The sequence below is a fragment of the Cyprinodon tularosa genome, unplaced genomic scaffold (assembly GCF_016077235.1).
Source record: "Cyprinodon tularosa strain WSP-4 unplaced genomic scaffold, ASM1607723v1 ctg290, whole genome shotgun sequence".
Taxonomy (NCBI): Eukaryota; Metazoa; Chordata; class Actinopteri; order Cyprinodontiformes; family Cyprinodontidae; genus Cyprinodon; species Cyprinodon tularosa.
Genome location: NW_024038997.1, coordinates 1680780 through 1702365, shown reverse-complemented (window position 1 = coordinate 1702365; position 21586 = coordinate 1680780). Strand labels below are relative to the sequence as shown.

Here is a 21586-nt window from a genome sequence, read left to right as displayed (position 1 = left end):
AAACACAGGCTATACATACTGTAGCAAGGAAGTAGTTCTGGACCATGACCTTAAGGTTTAAAAAGAAAAACTTGACTAAGATGCTGTTCATGGAAAGGAGCAATTGTTTAAAGGGAATGTTACTTTTATCCCAGCTTACAAATAATAAACAATTTTGGTTAATGTTAGAGTGAAGATTTTTCTCCTTTAAACATGGAATAGACATTAGCTTTTATATCTCAACCAACGGAACTAAACAATGGGGGAGGGTTAGCCAACTGGTTAGAGAAGCTTGCTCGTGCTCTGGTAAGGTTGCAAGTACCCAGTTCGATCCCCACAGCCCACCTCAACCCCACACAATGGCATCCCACTGCTCCCCAAGGGGTCAAACAGAGAACGAATTTCCCAATTGTGAGACAATAAAGGGATTTACATTTATTAATATCTGTAGCTCATTTTCCACATTATCTGTTATTAACAACAAACTGAAAGCTAAATTTAGACCAGAAATGCTACAACTTAAAAGATTTTGACTCCATTAACACATCCATTAACTATTTACAGCTCTTATCATTACTGCGCAAGGGGTGGTGTACAGCGTGGATAGGTTAACAATCAACCACAAGGCAACACAGAGACATAGGGTATACTGTTAAACATACATTAAGATGTGTAAGTATTAGTGCACGCATATTACAGTATGAATTTTCAGTATGTTTTTATTAAATCTTTTTATTTATAAAGTTTCTTTTCATAGGGACAGAGACACAAAAATAGACAAACTGAATAAAGAAGAAGTCCTATGCATGTGTCATGGTGTTTATAGTGCAAATGTTCAGCACTTGTCCCGAGATTGGCTTTTATACAAAGTACATATAAAAACTATGAACTTAAATGATATTTCAAAATAATAAAACATGATATAGAAAACAATCATACATATAAACCAAACAAAAAAAATGACAGGAAAAAAGAAACCAAAGTGGTTCTTCATAAGCAGAACTTTCCGTGTCCTTTAAACCACTCAGGTAGAACTGTTCTTGTTTTGCAGTTCTTGCATACAATTACTTAATGGTCTCCCTCTACTTAGGGAGATCGGTTTACCTAAGAGTACCTGTAGAGAACAGAAACATGCATGGTGAGAGCATGAAAACTCCAAGGCCGGGATTCAAACCCGAACCTTCTTCCTGCCAAAGCTACTGCAGTACCACAAAGTCATAGAGATTTAATAATATTTTATTCTGACTGATCTAGATGTTTGTTGATAAAATAACATAAAACCTCACAGAATAGTAAGGAAAGAGGAAAATAAAGATGTTGTAAAGATTACAGTTTTAGTAACTTTGGCCCGCAGCAGCACCCTGGGGGCTACACATGAAGGGTGAAAATCTTTACACAAAAAATCTATGAGAATTTTCATATTCATGTTATTAATGTCTATTTTTTTAAACAGCATTAAAATTAGAGAAATGTATATTCGGTAAAGATGAAGGGTTAATAGACTTTTTTAATGTCAAAATAAAACTGCAGTTTATTCTTGTTTCTTTAGGATCAATACAAATATCTCCACAGAAACCCCCTCTTGACCAGTGGTTGTGGAGACAACAGGTTTATGTCTGACTGGTTACTACATTTCAAGAGAGAAGTTCAGGTTAGCTGAGAGTTAGTCTAATGCTAACTATTGTGCTGATTAGTTCTTTAGTCTACAACATACAGAAACAAGATTATGCAAGAAGGTTCTGTGAACGTGGAGTCATTTAATTTCCTGCACACATTGTTAATAACATTATCACCTGAACCTGGATCAGGGGGATTCTAATCAGAACAGTAACCCTGAGGGAACAAATGCTTCAGGTGAAAAATATCCAGATTCTGAAACCAGTGATCAATGGGAAGACACCAACACATCTGTGGTTTCTCCCACAGCCTGGTCTGGAGTTTCATCAGCTCTATTTTGCACCTGGTGTTTCCTGAAGGCTCTTTGGATCACTGCTGCTGCCACTTGTTCCTGTTTTCTCTTCAGGGTGCTGCTGACTGGTTCACGAGACACCTGCAGAGCAGAAGGGGGGTGAAGATTTAGAATACACTAATAAAAGATCAGTTTATCATGCCGAATGCACAACTGTCAAACTCATAGTGACGTGATAACATTGGCCTAGAGTTCCAAGAAACTGCAACCCAACAAGCATTTTCAACTTTTCTGGAGCAGCTCAGACAACTTAACCAGCCTATATTTTGGTTACTTAAGGAGGTAATAAATGTGAGGTTGTCCTGATTTATATATCACCAGAAAATTATATTTTGGATCAAGTTTTAAATTTTTTTGAACTTTAACGGAATGATCAAGTTTTAATTTTGTTCATTTTTTTCATTGTTGTTTTTTGTGTAGTATGAAAATAATATCAAACATTCAGGTGTGAAATTAAATTGTTCTGATTGGTACCGGTCCATCCATCCGTCCGTCCGTCCATCCATCCATCCATCCATCCATCCATCCATCCATCCATCCATCCATCCATCCATCCATCCATCCATCCATCCATCCATCCATCCATCCATCCATCCATATCTACTGTGTAATTCCCATATATATACTGTATAATTCACACTAAATGTAAAATACCATATTGAAACATATTTGAATAGAATAGAATAGAACCTTTTCTGCGTTGTTGAACTTTTCTTTCAGTCTGGCTTGAAGAGCTTCAGTCTCTGCTGATTCACCAAATGCCTACGCAAACAATGAATATAATAATAATCCTCATAACAATTATAAAACAGAGTTTATTCAAGTCCGACAGTGTTACCTGTGTCATGAGTGCTCGTAGAACGTCAAAGCAGCAGATCTGGTCTCCTGCAAGAAGAGGCAGATCCATGTGGTTCAGTTGGATACTGTTTGGTTTGGGTATCCTCAGTGGAGCCGGAAGAGCATCGCAAAAATCAGACAGCTCACTGCGGAAAACAAGAGTTGGTCAGAATCCAACAGACAGTACCAGTGTCTGTATGTTTCCAGACTTTGCTTCTAAGGGTGTGGTTTTCCACAGCAAAATCAGAAGGAAACTCACGTGTACTGTATAACCTGTAAGGCATTAGGATCAAACTTCCTCCAGGTTTTGTAAAACATTTGCAGTAAATTAGAGTCCTCAGATTTGATGCTGTTGAAGCTTTCCATGACAACTGCAATGAAGAGGTGGATAACAAGCAGCAGGTACAGCAGCATGTAGGATGAGAAAAAGAAAATGCCTGTGTATGGGCGGCCAAAGTCTGAAGATGAGTCAGGTGTCTTCAAGTCACATTCTACAAGCTCTTCCATGATGGAATACAGAAAACGGTTCCAATGAGAGGAGGTTGTGACGGTAATCATACTGATCATGCTGTTCCCAAATGTGTCAAAGTTGTAAAGCCAAGACTCCATCTCCACAGTGCAAAAAGTACACATCCCAACGAAGGAATAGGTGTACACCACAAGGAAGATGACTAGGCCAATGTTGAGGAGGGCAGGAATAGACATTATAAAGCCAATGATCAGCTTCTGCAACCGTTTGGTCCAGGGGATCAATGGGAGAACTCTGCTGATTCGAAGCAGTCGAAGAATAAAGATATCTATTATGAGATACTTCTCAAAGATATCATGAAAGAAGAATCCTAGAAAAACACACAATAATTAAAACAGATAGCTCTACTGAAACTGCAAATGTATATTTAAAGAGTTTTAATACCTAATTAATATTCATTATTTCATTTTTATCTATTTCAAGGTTTGAGGATTTTCCTTTGGAGTAAAAATTTGTGATGGTGATCTACCCTGGTAACATGAAGAGCGGTTTTATGAAGAATCTCCCATGCCTGATGAAGGAACTAGGAATTTTTTAATATCTAAATAATAGTTCTCATAAACTCTAACATTTGAAAGAAGCCTTGATTTAGCTGAACTTAAAGTAAAGCATCACCAGTCTTTTACTTAACAAAACCACACCTACATCAAATAGACATTTCTCTACAAACAACTAAAAACAATTAGACATTTAAACTTTTTACAACCTGTCGAGGTGATGCACCCCCACAACTTCAAAACTGCTTTCTGCAGACAGACTGGGCATTAGGAAATGGAGATTTTCACAGGAACGGTTGTGGACTATATTCAGTTCTGCATTGGAAATGTGTCTGAACAGGGCTGCCTGTGGAGCTGGTTTACAGTTGCCTTTTGTATCTCTGCTCTTTTCTGTGTGTCTACTTCTGTCTCCTTGAACCCGAGTCTGGTTCTGCTGGAGGTCTCACCCTGTTAAAAGGGAGTTTTTCCTGTCCTCTGTCGCTGCAAGCATGCTCAGTGTGAGGGATTGCCTTTGAAATCAACTGCCAGCCTAAAAGATTATCACCCAGAGATCCTCACACCAGTAAGCATGAAGTGTTTTGATAGTCTGATTCTTTAGCACATCAAGGACAATCTCCCCCCAGGTTATAACCCCCACAAATTTGCATACCAGGTTAATAGATTGAAAGAGGATGGCATCACCGTAGCCCACCACTATGCAATGAAAAAGCCTTTAATACAATAATCCTGACAGTCTGGTTTGCAGAAAACAACATCTCTCTGACCAAGGAAAATCGATTTCATCATCCACTTTGGGAAGCACAGCACCGAACCAGTCCCTCTACACCTCAACGGTGAACACATATAAAGGGTTAACACATTCAGGTATCTTGGCACGCTCATCTCTGACCACATGTCATAGTCAGTAAACATCACCTCCATCATTAAAAAGGCTCAGCAGCAACTGCACTTCATGGGAGTCCTCAGGAAGCACCAACTCAGCTCCAACCAGTTCTGAGCTTCTACCATTCATCCATGACCAGCCTGCTGATATTATACATCACATTATATAGTACAATGTATATATAATCTTTTTCTTCTATGCTTTTGCACTGATATTGTTTTTTTCTTTCTTAATATGCTACATATAATAACAATAAAACCCCACAAGTTATCTTTTATATCACTTGATATCTGGCAAACAGATAAGCGATACAACAATTTGTTTTGATATTTCTTTGTCATTTGAAATTTAAGAATAATTTTGTTCCCTTTAAGCAGACCCTGTGTTGTGCTCAGTAGCATCCCAGTTAGTTTTTTCTTTTTTTGAACAACTCTTAGACATGTTTTAAATCATGTTATGGCTTTACTGATTTAAGAAATCAGTAAAGCCATTATATTTGGTCAGCCAGACAGGGGTGGAGACTGGAAGCTTATTCTGAATTATTTTTTCTTAATGATTTTTTTCTTGTTCAGTGGGTGGATCACAATCACATATTTCACAGTACAAGAAATCATCACAATAAAGCATTATTTTCAATGATCTACAGGGCTGTCTAAAGTCAGTCCACTATGGCTGGTACCCTGCATGTTTGAGACAGTTTACCTGCTTCAGCATACTTGATTTTCCCTGATGGTTGAATAACTACAATTACTCAATAAAGGGTTTTAAAGCAGGGAAACTTCTAAGATATTTTGGCCCTAGGCTGATTGTGCAAGTTGCTACAGAAAACAAACACAACTACAAAGCCTAAAGATCTATATCAACATGTTATAATTACACCATTTGAGGAATACTCACCAAAAATCGCATAGATCAGGACTACAAAGTCCAAGATGTTGAGGCCAAAGCTGAAGTAGTGCTGTCTTAGTGCAATGATTTTCAGGATGAACTCGATGAGGAAAAGAATCATGATGATGAAGTGGAACCACATCATTACGGTGTATGCCAGCATAGACTGATCATCCCTTTCCATCATCATCGACAACACTTTCACACAAATTACTACCACAACCAGGATTTCAAATGTTGGGGCAGTCACCAGATCAAACAGGCGAGCAATGCACCGGTTCTGGAGACAAACAGGAAACATATCAGTCACTTCTCATTAATGTTGAAAATCTACAGAATTTAGTAATCTTGAAAGAAAAGAAAGCCTAGAACAAGAAGTCCTATCATAAACCTTTTAACTGTATTGATCATTTCTGGTCCCCCTGTGATCTGTTCCGTTCAGTGCTATAACTAATTAGATAGATCAATCTAATGGAGTCAGATTCAGGTCTGATGACCAATCAGCTGATTGGTCAACATGTTCTTGTCTTTGAGAGGAGCTAGTTGAACTGAAGCTAGAGTGATCCACACTAAACCTTAACTAAACTATAAAGACACAAATGGTGTATGAAAAGAAAAAAAATAAAAAGATTTATAAAACCATTGACATGTTCACCAGCATGCAATTTTTATTGTATGAACCACAGCTGAAGGTCAATGTTTGCATACAAGGTTTCACCTAATGATCCGGTCCCTACATCAAAAACAAAACCCAACTGTAAACCGAAAAACCCAGCTATGTAATCTGTGCAGACAAACATATGTGACATATAGGGTTGCAAATAATGGGTATTTTATTAGTCAGTTGAGTTTTTTCCTTTTTTTATAAGTTAGATTTAAAAGATAACAATTTCCACCTCTTTGTTCCAAAATACAGATTTAGAATAAAGTGTACCTGCAAAACTGTGATATCAAATGCAGCCTCAGTATACCACACTTTTGTGCTGATGTACCAAGGGAAATAGGTGGGTGCAACAGAGCACAGAGAGCGGAAACACCCCTGTGGACAATCAAGTGAACCACCAGACCATTCCATAGAGTGTTTCACGAGCTGCAGTTTATGTGAATATTACAGTCTACATTTGTAAGTCTGTATTTTTCTTCCAATGATGTTTACATCTTTTACAAGTATTTTTATTTTTTTCCCTCCCAGATTTGAAAAGGATGTTTATTCATCAAACACTCATAAGTGTTTTTTGTCTGCATAATATATGTATATTCTAAGCATGAATATCGACTTCTATACCGTTATGTAATGACAATAAAAAGAAGTGGTAATTTACATTAATCTAGATTTTTTTTTTTTTTATCTAGATTCTGACTCATATGAGCAGCACAGCGCTTTGAGAAATGAAAGTCATGTGTAACCCAAAAACTTACTGAATTACCCTTTGAGGGACCAATAAAATATAACTGAATTTAATTGAAAAAGAATTGCCAAGCCTTGGTGCACAGAACAATCTGAAAAAAGAGACCTTGTGCGTCTGTTGTCAGAAGCAATCTTTGCAAGAAACGAACAAGCAAGTGAATATGTACATTCCCTGAGTAAATATTCTGGCAACAAACTCTACATTTCTCACTAGAAATGTAATCAAAACTCATTTTAATGCAAAAACAAACTCAAGTCATTAATCTTTCCACAAAAAAATTAGCGAATGTCGGCCATATATATATATTTTTTTCTTCTCCCAGCTGGAATCTTGAAAGTCACGTGACTAGGACGTAAAACAATAGAAAGCGTATAGGCAGAAGAAATGTAACAGTACCACAAAAAAATGGCCATTAATTTACCTCCACTACGTTTTGCAGTGTGGACCAACGTAGTGGGGGTACATTTTCCCATGAGACTGGGTTGCATATAATAACTATTGTAGGGACTCACCCTGCAGTTGACCTCCCTCCACCCCCAAACAGGCCCCCTGTGTTCTTTCAGCTGTTGCATAATCACCACAGGGCTTTTGTGCTATGCCAAATAACTTTTCACAGCTTGTACATTTCCCATTTCATAAAATGTTCTAATCTCCCAGGTTTATGAACTTAAAAGTAGGACATTATAAGGTAATCATTAACTGCTTTGCAGCTGCATGCATGATAGTTTTAGGATTCCCTACACCGATCAGTAAAAAACATTTATGTTTATACACAGAGCAGATATTCTTTACCAACACTTTTAAACAATGATTCTATCAACATCTTGTAGCAGCCTGTTAAAGCAAATCTAAAGCAAAAGGCTAGTGAAAATAAGAATAAGTTTATCTTAAATATTAAAGGTATAGAGGACTATTTTTTTTTTCAGTTGGATCATCTTAATAAGTGGTCCTCAAAATTGTCAATTATTCTGGTGATATGTTTACGTAAGGTCATCCTACATGCTCGTCCTGTTAGCAGAGATGGGAAGTAACGAAATAAAAATACTTTGTTACTGTACTCAAGTAGATTTTTCTGATATTTTTACTTTACTTTACTACTTATTTTTATGGCGACTTTTTACTTCTACTCCTTACATTTTTACACAAATATCTGTACTTTCTACTCCTTACATTTTTAAAAATTGGCTCGTTACTTTAGTTTTGAATCATTTCAATGGAGTTACCGTTATCATTTTTCATGTCATCAATACCAAATTCAATCTAATTGGATGGGAATCTACGTTGCATTTGATGCACCACTACAAGATGAATCGACAGATTCGGTGGTATTCATTCCCGGCAAATCATTGCAGCTTGGTGGCGGTGGCATTAGCTGTTGGGATCCAAAGGTTTGCCCTCCAGAGGGCTGTGTGGATCCCTTCCTGTGGGCTTCTGTTTCTGTTGGGATCCAGAGGTTGCCCACCAGAGGGCGCTGTGGATCCTCTCCTGGGAGCTGGTTCTCAGCCCTCAGCTGATTCCCATCAGCTCTGCTGATTAACCTCTCCCTATATAAACCGTTTGATAGCTTCACTCTGAGCCGGATCGTTGCCATGTGCTGCCTTGCCTTGCCTTGGCATGCTCTGCCATTGCCATGCCTGCCTGAATCTGCTTATCTGTGCCTGTTAAACCCAGCCTGTCTAACCAGCGAACCTGTGAGTTTAAGCTTGTTAATCTGTCCCTGAGTTTAACCTGTGCTCTGTCTTCTCTGACTTCCAGGGCAGAACCCTGTGTTGAATCCATTAAATATTGGACTTTAATCCTGCCTGTCTGTCCTGTGAGTTCTGCATCTTGGGCTAGCAAACCAACTACATCATGACAGAACGATCCGGCCAACAGACTAGCCCAGCAGACTCTTTCCACGCTCACCTGGTGAGGCCCGCTCAGCACCGTCCGCTGCCTCCCAGGTGGGAGGCGCTGCTTCGACACTATTATGAGATAGTGGCCTCCTTTGCCCCTGAGCCCGCTTCTTGCTGTCCAGAGACCCCTGAGCAGAACTTAAGGGAGGGGCTGCGCCGGCGTTTTGGGAATTTGGCTCGAGAGTTGGAGATGGAGCTGCGTCGAAAAGAAGAGGAGTGGAATCGCAGATGTCGGGAGATTTGGGGCCGTTGGGTAAGCCCTGAGCCTGCTCTGTCTCTTCCAGAGACTCCTGAATCGGCGGCCTCTTCACTTCCTGATCCGGAGTCGCAACTGGCAGCCTCCTGTGTGCCTGTGGAGCCACAGTCGGTGGTTTCCTCTGCTCCTGATGCGAAGCCGCAATGGGCGGCCTCTTCTGTTCCTGATCTGGGGCTGCAATCGGCAGCCTCCTGTGTGCCTGTGGAGCCACAGTCGGTGGTCTCCTCTGCTCCTGGGGTGGAGCTGCAGTCGACTGTTTCCTCTGAGCCCCCTCCTGAGCCGCAGTCGGCGGTTTCCTCAGAGCCTCCTCCTGAACCGCAGTCGGCGGTTTCCTCTGAGCCTCCTCCTGAGCCACAGTCGGCGGTTGCTGCTGAGCCTGTTGCTGTGCTGCAGAAGCAGAGACGGTGTCCTCCTCGGAGCTTCCTGCAGCAGCGGAGACGGCGTCCTCCTCGGAGCTTCCTGCAGCAGCGGAGACGGCGTCCTCCTCGGAGCTTCCTGCAGCAGCGGAGACGACGTCTTCCTCGGTACTTCCTGCAGCAGCAGAAACGGCGTCTTCCTCGGTGCTTCCTGCAGAAGCAGAGACGGCGTCTTCCTCGGTGCTTCCTACAGCAGCAGAGACGGCGTCCTCCTCGGAGCTTCCTGCAGCAGCAGAGACTGCGTCTTCCTCGGTGCATCCTGCTGCAGCAGAGAAGGCGTCCTCTTCCAAGGCCCCTGCAGCTTCTGAGACGCCGGTCCCTCGGCCGGCCACCTGAGACTCTGCCCTGCTGCCGGTCCCTCGGCCGGCCACCTGAGACTCTGCCCTGCTGCCGGTCCCTCGGCCGGTTGTCTGAGACTCTGCCTTGTCCCCGGCCCCACGGCCGGCCACCCGAGACTCAATCCTGCTGCCGGCCCCACGGCAGGCCACCTGAGACTTAGCCCTGCTGCCGGCCCCTCGGCCGGTCACCTGAGACTTTCCCTGTCCTCGCCCACCCTGGGTGGGTTGTTTTGAGTTCTGGACCCTGTTTTTGTTTCTTTGTCTGGCCCTCCATGCCTGTTTCCCCCTCTGCTCGCCCAAGGTGGGTTGTTTTGTTTTCTGTTTTTTTTGTTTTTGGGCGTCTGGTATCCGCCCTTAAGGGGGGGGTACTGTTGGGATCCAAAGGTTTGCCCTCCAGAGGGCTGTGTGGATCCCTTCCTGTGGGCTTCTGTTTCTGTTGGGATCCAGAGGTTGCCCACCAGAGGGCGCTGTGGATCCTCTCCTGGGAGCTGGTTCTCAGCGCTCAGCTGATTCCCATCAGCTCTGCTGATTAACCTCTCCCTATATAAACTGTTTGATAGCTTCAGTCTGAGCCGGATCGTTGCCATGTGCTGCCTTGCCCTGCCTTGCCATGCTCTGCCATTGCCATGCCTGCCTGAATCTGCTTATCTGTGCCTGTTAAACCCAGCCTGTCTAACCAGCGAACCTGTGAGTTTGAGCTTGTTAATCTGTCCCTGAGTTTAACCTGTGCTCTGTCTTCTCTGACTTCCAGGGCAGAACCCTGTGTTGAATCCATTAAATATTGGACTTTAATCCTGCCTGTCTGTTCTGTGAGTTCTGCATCTTGGGCTAGCAAACCAACCACATCATGACATTAGCATAGTAGCATGGACGACGAGATGATTGAAAATGAACACAACAGAGATCTAGTCCTATTGGCAGACATCCATTTAAAATGTAGGCAACGGCATGAAAAAGTGGCTTCTACTTTTACTTTTATACTTTAAGTAAATTTACAAGCCTGTACTTTGTTACTTTTACTTGAGTAAAGAAGTTTAATCAGTACTTCCACTTTTACCAGAGTATTTTTTAACAAAAGTATCTGTACTTTTACTCAAGTACGGAAAGTGAGTACTTTTGCCATCTCTGCCCGTTAGCTATCTTTTTCTGCGCATGCGCACTTTCAGGCGTAAATGTTTGGTGAGCTACGGTTTCAGCTAGTCATTGAAGCTCACCTTTTTCTAAACGGTTCTTTGAAAATGGTCAAGGATCATAAGAGAAAAAGTGTCTGTGAAGTGTATGAGAAAAAAAGAAGGGATTCAGAAGAGGCAGATATATCCCGGAATGTTTTGCGCAGAGAGCTCTCCTCCCAAAGCATTATTGGATTTGCGGTGACAGTGGCCCGCTATTGCCATAGGCGCTTCCCGACAGCGGCGACTAATAACAAAGATGGCGCAGGTATAGCGCGGTGGAGGAGGGGTTAAGTGACCAACGGGGAGTAAAAGTATTGATCATCTATCCGAACGGTCAGTTAACAGAATTCGCTATAGTCCCTGCTCTACGTATATAGTGATTGAGGAATTTAGGGGTTAGGGCAGACGTCCAGTTACTGGGATGTGCATTTTGTGGAGAGGAGAGGGCAGGTCTTTTCAAAAATCCTCCACTATAATTTTAAAGGGGAACACCTGTTTTTTTTTACATTGGGCCCTTGATTTGACATTATTACATCATGTTCTACTCACCCATATTAGTTTTGTGTCATTTGGAGCCATTCTGAAGATATTCCGTTATGTTATATCCAGGTAACGTCTTCCTATGGGCAACGAGTTGAAGGCACAAACTAAACTGTTCATAATCTATTCTTTATGGTACGCCAACATTCATAACATGTAGGCGAATGACTGTCCCCCAGACATCCACGGTTATATTTTTTATATGTATACTTTTAAAAAAAAGCGGCGTGTGTGTGACGTCATCCGTAGGCTTAAGTAATTATACATGTAACTGTATATTACCCTTGAAATTTAGTATGTTTATAATATTTTGGCAAAGAAGTAATTTTTAAAATGATTCAAACGTTAAACAGAGTTTTTTAACTCCTTCCCATTTCTAGCAATGACTATGATATTTGCCTATCAACAGGACCAAAATAACTGAGTCTGACATATGCATTTCTAGAGTTTAAATGTAAAGTTTATGTTATGTTATAAATTTTAGGTGATAACTATTCCTGTAAGTGTGACCAGAATTTTTTGGAAGAAAAACAAAATACATATAAAATAAATATAAAATACATTTGTTTCCTCTGTAATTTTAGAAAAAATTATTTTGCACATGCATTTAGTTCAAAATTTGAATCTCATTAATGGGTTATATTTGGGCCAGTATTTTAATTAGTTTCTTAATGGTAACCATTGATTTAATTTAATGATGAATCTATTACATACAGCTTTAGTCTACATTGCCCTGACCAGAATTTGAGCATACTTGTGGGCGTGGAGCAGCCTTCTCAGGTGACTTGGGGAAAATCTTTCCTACAGTTACATGAAACTTTAGCTGCTGCTCCGTCCTGAGGACATGTTTCCCTCCAGCGTGCTGAAACAAAGGGAATCAAATTAATCGATGGGCAAAGGAAAAAAGCAACAGTTTCTCGGTAGCTGACAAAAAACAGGTGAACACGGCAACCAGTGTCAGAAAACCTATCTTGTTATTCTGCTTATGGAGAGCATCAATACAGGCCCTGATGAGGAGGTTGGAGCAGAAGAAGCAGCCGAAGATGATGAAAAGGACAAAGTACAGATACATGTTCAGTCTGTACTCAAACTGTGGCTGGTCCTCCACCTACAAACAACCACAGACCAGTTACTATCTTTAGCTTTACTGGTACTAAAAACCAGTTCCAATAGCAGGCTATGTTTTATATTATGGTACATTCAACACAGCATGTGCCCCCCATTATATCGCCCTAAAATGTTTGCATTCTTATTGAGTGCTTCCATCCTTGACCAATTATCGTAAAACTATTTCCAATTCCGAATTTAGTTTTTGTGAACTCATTCTTAATTAAAACTCTAGCCACTTCTGTATTATGTATCATCAGAGCGTGGACTGAGGGCGCCATGGAGAAACTTCAGGACTGTTTTGAATGCTCTGACTGGAACATGTTCAAAGCTGTAGCTACATATGACAATAAGATCAATATAGATGAGTATGCCATGACTGTGTCAGCCTACGTCAACAAATGTACTGAGGGCACCAGCACAACAAAGGGCCACCACCCAGGCCACCAATGACCCTGGATGAATAGGGAGGTTGGGAAATTGCGAAAAGCATGGAACTCAGCTTTCAAGTCTGTTGATAGAGAGGCACTGGTGACAGTACGTGCATACTTGAACTGTGCCATGACCGCTGCTCATTTACTGTCTGAAAGCTGTACAAAACAAAATTTTGTCTTGTATACACTATATGTATACATAATGGCAATAAAAGTTGTCTCAGTCTAATCAGACAAATTTAAAGTGGCTTCTCTCTAATCCTTTGTACCATGTAAATAAAATATTAGTTCTTTTTAGCTCTCTACATAATTATTTTGGTCAAGATCATTGTTTGATTTTGTAATAACAAAAGTTGGAGGACTTAGATTTGTGTCTTCTGAGTCTCTTCTACAGTAAGTAGTTATAGGCCCTGGAACCTAAAGAGGAGTAACTAAATGTACTAAAAAGTTTCAAATACTCCACTGATTTCCTGCAGACGTTTATCAAACTCTTATTTTTCTTGCTTTTTTTCTTTCTTTTTTTTTTTTTAAGAAAATTAGATTTTCTTAAAGGAATAGTACACCCAAAACATGATTAGCCTTCATTTTCTACTCACCCCCATGCTGAACAACACTCTGGAGTACTTTTTTGATATCTCAAATGCATCTGGAGATCTGGGAGGCTTCTTGCTGTCTGCTGACATTCAAATAATGGAGGCCTATGGCGCCCGAGGCAGGAAGGTCCATAAAAGTCCACAAAAAACGTGTTAATATTCCTCCATACTGCTCGTCCAATGTATTCCAAGTGTCCTGAGTGGGTAGCATCCAGAATTCCTGAAAGCGCGCACATGCGCGTTCACGACGCTACGGAAGCCGGCAGACCAAACCAGATGAAAGTGCGCATTCAGCGTCTGCTCTGCCAATAATGCAAGCGTAGAAGAAGAAATGTGCTGTTTACCTGTGCAAAGAAAGAAACAACGAAAGAAAAATGTCTGAGGACTTCAGTGTTGAGGAAGAGCATGAGTTCTTTGCCGAGCTGAATGTGCTGGTTTGGTGTGCCGGCTTCCGTAGCGTCGTGAACGCGCATGTGCGCGCTTTCAGGAAATCCTATACACTATTGTTTATGCTCTAAAAACATTCTAAATGACTTCGTTTCGAGTAAATTCTGGATGCTACCCACTCAGGACACTTGGAATACATTGGACGAGCAGTATGGAGGAATATTAACACGTTTTTTGTGGACTTTTATGGACCTTTCTGCCTCGGGCGCCATAGACCTCCATTATTTGAATGTCAGCAGACAGCAAGAAGCCTCCCAGATCTCCAGATGCATTTGAGATATCAAAAAAGTACTCCAGAGTGTTGTTCAGCATGGGGGAGAGTAGAAAATGAAGGCTAATCATGTTTTGGGTGTACTATTCCTTTAAAACTAAAACTGTTTGAGATGTTTTGAGAATATATATTGTATTCATGTGACCTGCAACTACTCTCAGTTTGAGGATTTTGGCTTTATTAGCAAAATGTTTGGACTAATGATCTAGAGACTCCCTGCACATTAAGTACTGCACTATTCTCTCTTTTTAATTGGAACCTCGACTTTCTGGAATTGCCTGTCAATTTTAAATATTTTAAAGTAGTAATTTACATAAATAGCAATACTTGCAATTAATCAAATATTGCAATAATCATCAACCAAACTGTTATTCAGATGGAAATTTTAACTCCAACATATAGACTCTAATGTGTTTTTTTGTACAACAAAAGCGTAAAAAATATAAACATTTTCCATTTAGGATGAAAAGTCTTTGTAAATATGCTCTATCCAGGGGATCTTAATGAATTGTAATGTCATGAGCACTGGATTTATCTATTTTGTATATGTTTCTTCCATTTGAAATTAATTTTAAATGTTAAAATAGATGTTTCCTTAAGTTCAAAAGATTTGTTTATTATGGTATTCTACTTTACTCAGACTAATTGAATTGATTCATTCTTAGAATAATGTTAGCACCAGCACTAATAGATGATTCAGAGGACAACAAAGTGTTGGATGCACCACAAACGTATTGTGCAACACCTCAGAACACCCTGCAGGGCCTTAACATGGTGTCACTCACATGGTAGCTGCAGGTGGAGATGTTGGGACTTGTTTCAAAAAGCCAATACCAATGAGTGCACTGACCTGTGTGGAGTCCACAGCATCATGCATGATATCTTTCCAGCCTGCTGATGTTGCCTGCATCAAAGCACAGAGTTTCATTAGAACAATCTGGATTCATTCACTGTAAAATGTTCTCCTTAATCAATCAAGTATAAACATGTTTGAAACATTAATGTTTACCCTTGATTTAGACATTAATGTTTCAGTGATATTTTACACTTTTCAAGTAGAGCAAAATTTTAGAAAGTAAAAAAAAAAACCATATACAAATACTATACATTCCTCATAGTGAGTATTTTTTTAAGCTATACTTAAGCATGACTGCTGGTTTGTAAACAGCACAGTGATCTTGCTTTCATGTTCCTAATCTTGTTATCTAGTGTTATGTTTGGGGGTTTAAATCCATGAATTCCATACTGACCATAACCAGCAGTGAAAGGAAAGCCATGCCCACGTTGTCAAAGTTGAAATGTTCATTCCTCCAGCAGATATCAGTGTTGTTTTCCTGAATGTAAAGACAGTCTGTCTTGTTTGCGATATGATCCCAATCCATTCTTTCTTTTGTGGTCATATTAAAACAGGAGTAAAACTTTCCTGCAAACAGATTTACTCCCATGATGCTGAAGTTCAACCACACGAACAGAACAACCAGCAGTGCGCTGCACATGGAGGGGACACTTGCTGCTATGCTCTGAAGCACCACCTGCATGGAAGGTAAAGAAGAGAAAGGACAAGGAAAAATCATCCAACACTGACCAATCGTAGATACTTTTTGTCAAGTCAGATGCACCTGTGAGTCATTATATTAGAAGATATTTCTGCTCTGTTTTCTCCCTTGTGTCTATTTCCATCAGCCTTTCTTCCATCTTCCAGATGGTCGTGTCAAATAGGTTGTTTCCAAGGTCTTTACATTTTTCATTCAGACAATTGTCTATCCTGTCACATCTGATTTGTTCACATGTCTATGAATCTGACTCTAGTCTGTGCCCAACTTTTTCAGGCTGTTCATTTGTCTCAATTTGTTTATGATATTTGCTTGTCTGTGAAAAGGTCTTACATCAATTTGTGTTTTGCAGTATTAGGTTAGGAACTAGAAAAGCACTCAGAGAGCACAGATCTCCACCAAGCAGCAAATTTTGCCCCAACTTGAGACTTACACCCATAGTTAAAAGTGGCACATGATCTGGAGCATTATTAAATTAGAGTGTATTGTTCCTTGGCATGAGATACACCTTTGTCCTTAAAATCTTCTCATAAATTTGTAAATGATGCAGCCTGTGTCTTCAGCCTCTGGTGTTTGTTCTGCGCTCACCTTCTTCATTCACTCTGGGCTCTTGTTAGATCAGCAGATTGAGACTTTTAGTGAGGACTGGCTACCTACCCTGTGTTTTTGTCTTCACTATAGTACTTCTTGACTTTTTTTAGAACAATGCTGAAGCTGTCAAGAGTCACCACTTCCACTCAATGCTTTAGGACAGAACTGCTTTTTCTACCAAATAATGTTAAATAATCATTTAAAAAATCTCTTCATCCGGATTACGATGACTGAGGTGCACCTTTGATTAAAAAAAAAACATGAAAATCCATTCATAACTTTTCAAACACATAACTTGACTGAAAACATACCCTCCTTGGTGAAGGTACTGACAGACTTAGGAACAGCACAAACAAATACTTTGTCAGAAACACACAAACATAATCCCACACAGACACAAACAGCCCTGCTGATAATCAAACAGACCATTACCCTATTTCATTGAATGGTCAGGCACCTGCTGCACTTTATGTACACACAAAATTCCTATGTACATGCTTTGTACTATATGTCTCAATACTATGTATCCCTTTTCTAAGGGTGTTTTTTTGTATTCTTCTGGGAATTAATATTGTTTTATATCTTCAAAAGGTAACCACGTGTTTATTGCAAGGGATTTTTCTTTAGCTGTTTTCCTCCTAAGTATTTTTTATCTTAGACAAAGGTTTGTAAGTTTTTTTCTGTGTATCATTATAATTCAGAGTCTCTGCAAAGTTCCATGTGATTTGATAATAAAAATAAAGATTATTGATTCATAGTGCTTGAATCTCTTACCCTCATGCCTTTGAAGCGGGATGGTACCCTCAAGGTCCTCAGGGCCCTCAGGGTCTTTAGCGAATTGCTGGAGTATCCCAGTGTTTTACCAATCAAACCGAACATAGAGACCTGAAGGATAAAACATACCTGCTGGTGATATAATAATACAGGTGCGCAGGAAACAGCAGGCTAAGTTAAGCGTGACAGCGATAAAGCTGCAAAGGCCCCTCAGTTATTTAAATAATCTTTTATTGATCATTTAAAAATAATCTGCAGGATCCTTTATCTTAATGAACTGTCCACCCTGACTTTCATTTTCTTTGATGAATTAAGGCTACTACTCCACACAGACCCAAAATCATATGAATCTTCACAAGACGTTATATTTTAGGATTCTTGTTTGAGTTGTAATAGGTTCCTGAAATAATCACTTTAATCTTAGTCACTTCTTGCAATTTGAAGAGAATCAGGGCCTAGCTGATTCCTACTGTGTGTTTGTGTATGTACATATATATACTGAGATGCTTTTAAGCTTAAAACCCTCAAAGGACAAACCCCTGTGATGCTGCTTGTATGACAGAACTTACGTATGTATAAAAAAATACACGATAAAATCGATAAAAATCGACTTTTAAAAGCGCTGGCAACGATTTTCATCATTGATTAGTTGTGTCTCGCGATTAATGAGTCATCCGCCGCCGTCGTCATCACATCCACTTGACTGAAACGGGGGAAGAAAAAAAAATACGGCAGCACCGCAGGTGCAGTTTTGCCAACTCAGCGACTTTTCAGACCCCTCCAGCGACTATTTTTCAAAAAAGCGACTAGCGACAAATCTGGCAACTTTTTACGGTGTCACTGGCGGCTTTTGGAGACTCTTACGTGAAAGCATGTATCGTTCCTACTCTTGTCCTCCAGCGGCAGCTGCTGCCGTGGGGCGCCTCCCCCATCCCAACCCCGTTCTCCCGCTCCCGCAGGAGTCACTCTCAGCGCTGCAGTCAGAGCTGCAGGATGTGTACCCTCAGCGTCCAGACTGCAAATGAAGCGCGCATGCGCCGGGATTGACGGCCCCAGTTTATCACCATAATTAAAATAGCCTGCGCTATGTAAAGCGAAAAAAGTCGTAACATGCAACTTTTGTAAAAACAAATTAACATGGCACGGAAGCACCACTGTTATGATGTAGCACCTGAAAAGAAAACACGTTGGAGCCTTCGATGGCAGTGAAGAGAGCTGATCAGCAGGGTGAGCGACCATGTTTGTTTCGTTTTAAAGTGGGGAAACGTAACGTTAGTTTCTCAGATAGCTCATCTGATGCTTTCCTTACCGTGTTAGTAGGTTACAGACAGTGATAAGGTTGGCTACTTATTTTACTTTTAATTTAATTTGAATTAGCTTAAGCAGCATTTATATTTTCTTTATAAATAAATTAACTTGCAAATTATGAAGGCAAGGCTTTTAAAGTTTAAATCTTCCGGCAAAGATAAAGTAAAGAAGATTCTGCAATTTATGGAAGTAAAGCAGAATAAAATCCAGGAAGATCAGTAATATGTCAATTAATTATATGCCACATTCCCATGTAAATATCTGTCTTTGGAGGGTGTTTTTTTAGCACCCCTAGTTCTCTCATTTTTATTTCAAATACAATTTATAATTTAAATCACAGGGCTATTTTTTTTTTTTTTTTATATATTGAAATTTTTATTTGGAAAGGCAGGTTACAATTACTTTGTACATTCAACCTTCCACCACAGTGGAAATATGGAAAAGAACAACATCAGCCGATCCAGAGTTTTTGTATAATAACCAAACATCTATAACTTAAAAAAGCGAGCGGGTGGGAACATGAGGTCTGATTCAAATCTTCCTTATTTTTGGGGAAAAGCACAATTCAGGACATAGGCCTGCCAAAAGGGAACAATACACAGCACAACAGTATTTGCATGTGGTAAGAAAAGTTTAGATCACAGGGATTACTGGTTTTACATAGTTTGTCCACTTAGACCAAATCCTGAAAAAAGATTCCCTACGTCCTTGGACAGAGAAAGTTAGCTTCTCCAGCATGTAAATGTCCTGCACTATGTCAAACCAGTCCTCAACTGTAGGTGCTTGAGGTTTTAACCATTTTCTGGTGATTGTCTTTTTACTTGCAGCCAGCAGCATTAACAGCAGTTTTTTATCTTCCAGAGTCCAGTTGTCAGATGGAATGTTTCCTAAGTACAGAATTTCACATTTACACGGGAGATTTTTAGTGAAGATGTTGTTTATGTGGGTACACGTTTGCTCCCAAAAATCTTTAATCACCGGACATCCCCAAAAGATCTGGTGGTGATTTGCTCCGTTTTTTCCACAGAGTCTCCAACAGGCATCTCCGCTGCCATGATGTTTTTTCTGAGCTGGAGTTACAAAATATCGAACAGAGTTTTTCCAACAGAACAGTCTCCATGTGTTGGAGCTTGAAGTCATCCAGTGTAATTTATTAATCTGTTCCCAGACTTTAGTTGAGATAGATACGTTTCCTTCTTTTTCCCACCTGTTCCTTATATAGTCGTATCACCTTGTTTAGAAGATAAAATAGCATTGTAAAGTATGGAAACAAGTTTCTTGCATGAAGCGGACTTCAACAAAGACAAAAACACATCAACCAATTTTGATTTGGCTGTTTCCCAATCATTACGTATGTTTTGATTGAAATAGGCCCTCACTTGTAAATATCTGAAGAAGTCGTCCCTCTCTAGCCCATTAGATCTCTGAAGCTCCTCAAAACTCTGAAATACCCCTTTTTTGGTAAATGTATAGTAGGTGGTTATTCCTTTTTGGATCCATCCTCTAAATCTCTCATCCATCTTATTCGGTTTAAAAGCAGAGTCAAAGGCACACCATCTGAGTATTTTTATCTGGTTGCCCAATTTACAGATTTTAATCACCTTTCTCCAGGAATCCAGCATTGGGTGTAGCATTGAACCATGTGGTATATTCAGCCCATCTTGTAATTCCGTATCCATTAATACTGATATTAGGGGTATTCCCTCCACTTTTCTACCTTCCATATCTTTCCACCTGGCATCGTATGATGGAGAGCATAGAAAGAACACTGGTCTTAACTGAGCTGCAAGGTAATAAACTTGCAAATTGGGAAGACCCAGTCCACCTTTCTCTTTCTTTAATTGCAGCGTCCTATACCTCACCCTTGCCTTTTTTCCCTGCCAAATATACTGAGATATCATTCTTTCCCATTCTATAAAACGTCTTTCTGATATCTGGATAGGTAAACATTGAAATAGATAAAGGAAGCGTGGGAGAATGTTCATTCTGACCGATTCCACTCTGGAGTATAAATTTCAAAAAGGGGTCAGGTTCCATCTCTGTATGTCTGATTTCAGGTTTGAGATTAGGGGCCCATAGTTGGCATAAAAAATCTTAGAAGAGTCCTTGGGCAATGTGACCCCTAACACAGGGCTATTTTTATCTCTATGGTTCAGTATTTTGTCAAGTAGCAACTTTAACTGCTATACTTTCCTGTCTTAAAAGGCAGAACTCTTCTAGTCTAAAAAAACTAATTTGTTGAAATGGGGGGACCTATTGTTTGAACCCCTTAGGGGCTTTTAAAAACAAAAATGCCTGTCTTTTTTTGCGCTTTATGAAACAAAGTACCCTATATTTTGTGGATGTACAGCTACATTTCTCATGTAAGTTTGCGTAGTTTTAACACAAACATTTATTTTTCATATTGCACCAGGACAGTTAATGAGCAACCTGTACTTGTGTGCTTGTTTGTTCTGTCTAAAATGTTTATTTTGGAATAAAGAGGTTAATATAAAAAAGACTTTTTGTCCGATTCATCGATTAATCGAAAAAATAATCGGCCGATTCATTGATCTTTAAAATAATCGTTAGTTGCAGCCCTAATATATATATATATAGTTTTGCTGTTTGTGTATTTTTTAAAGGAAAGTCCGGTCACATTCAGAATAAAAACTTCTGAAAGTACTTTAAGTATGAAATTATTACACAATTTTCTTAAATGATGAGTGTTTTTAATTAAGAGTAATCTTATATGAATTAGCATTACCGGAGACATCCATGTTTTTTTAAAGAGCAGTACTGCCACCTACGGATTTGTGACGTCACGGTGCGGTATCGGCTGTTGAGCAAGTCCCAGTGCTGTATCTGGTGTTTGTCACAGCGCGCTATTATCCTTGATGGTCAGGACTAGTGCACTAACA

The 21586-nt window shown here is 40.0% G+C and overlaps 1 protein-coding gene across 1 annotated transcript in view; it reads right to left on the bottom strand.

Moving 5' to 3' along the window:
• Nucleotides 1-391: 391 nt before the first annotated feature.
• Nucleotides 392-21586, bottom strand: part of LOC119787235 (sodium channel protein type 3 subunit alpha-like) — a 59246-nt gene continuing 38051 nt past the window's right edge. The window contains exons 22-31 of the mRNA XM_038290976.1: nt 17379-17489; nt 15711-15992; nt 15311-15364; nt 12579-12716; nt 12363-12467; nt 5592-5862; nt 3045-3624; nt 2787-2931; nt 2639-2710; nt 392-2029 (exon numbers count right to left, since the gene is read on the bottom strand). Coding sequence (XP_038146904.1) covers nt 1865-2029; nt 2639-2710; nt 2787-2931; nt 3045-3624; nt 5592-5862; nt 12363-12467; nt 12579-12716; nt 15311-15364; nt 15711-15992; nt 17379-17489 — 1923 coding nt within the window. The 3' untranslated portion in view covers nt 392-1864. The remainder of the gene's footprint in view (nt 2030-2638; nt 2711-2786; nt 2932-3044; nt 3625-5591; nt 5863-12362; nt 12468-12578; nt 12717-15310; nt 15365-15710; nt 15993-17378; nt 17490-21586) is intronic.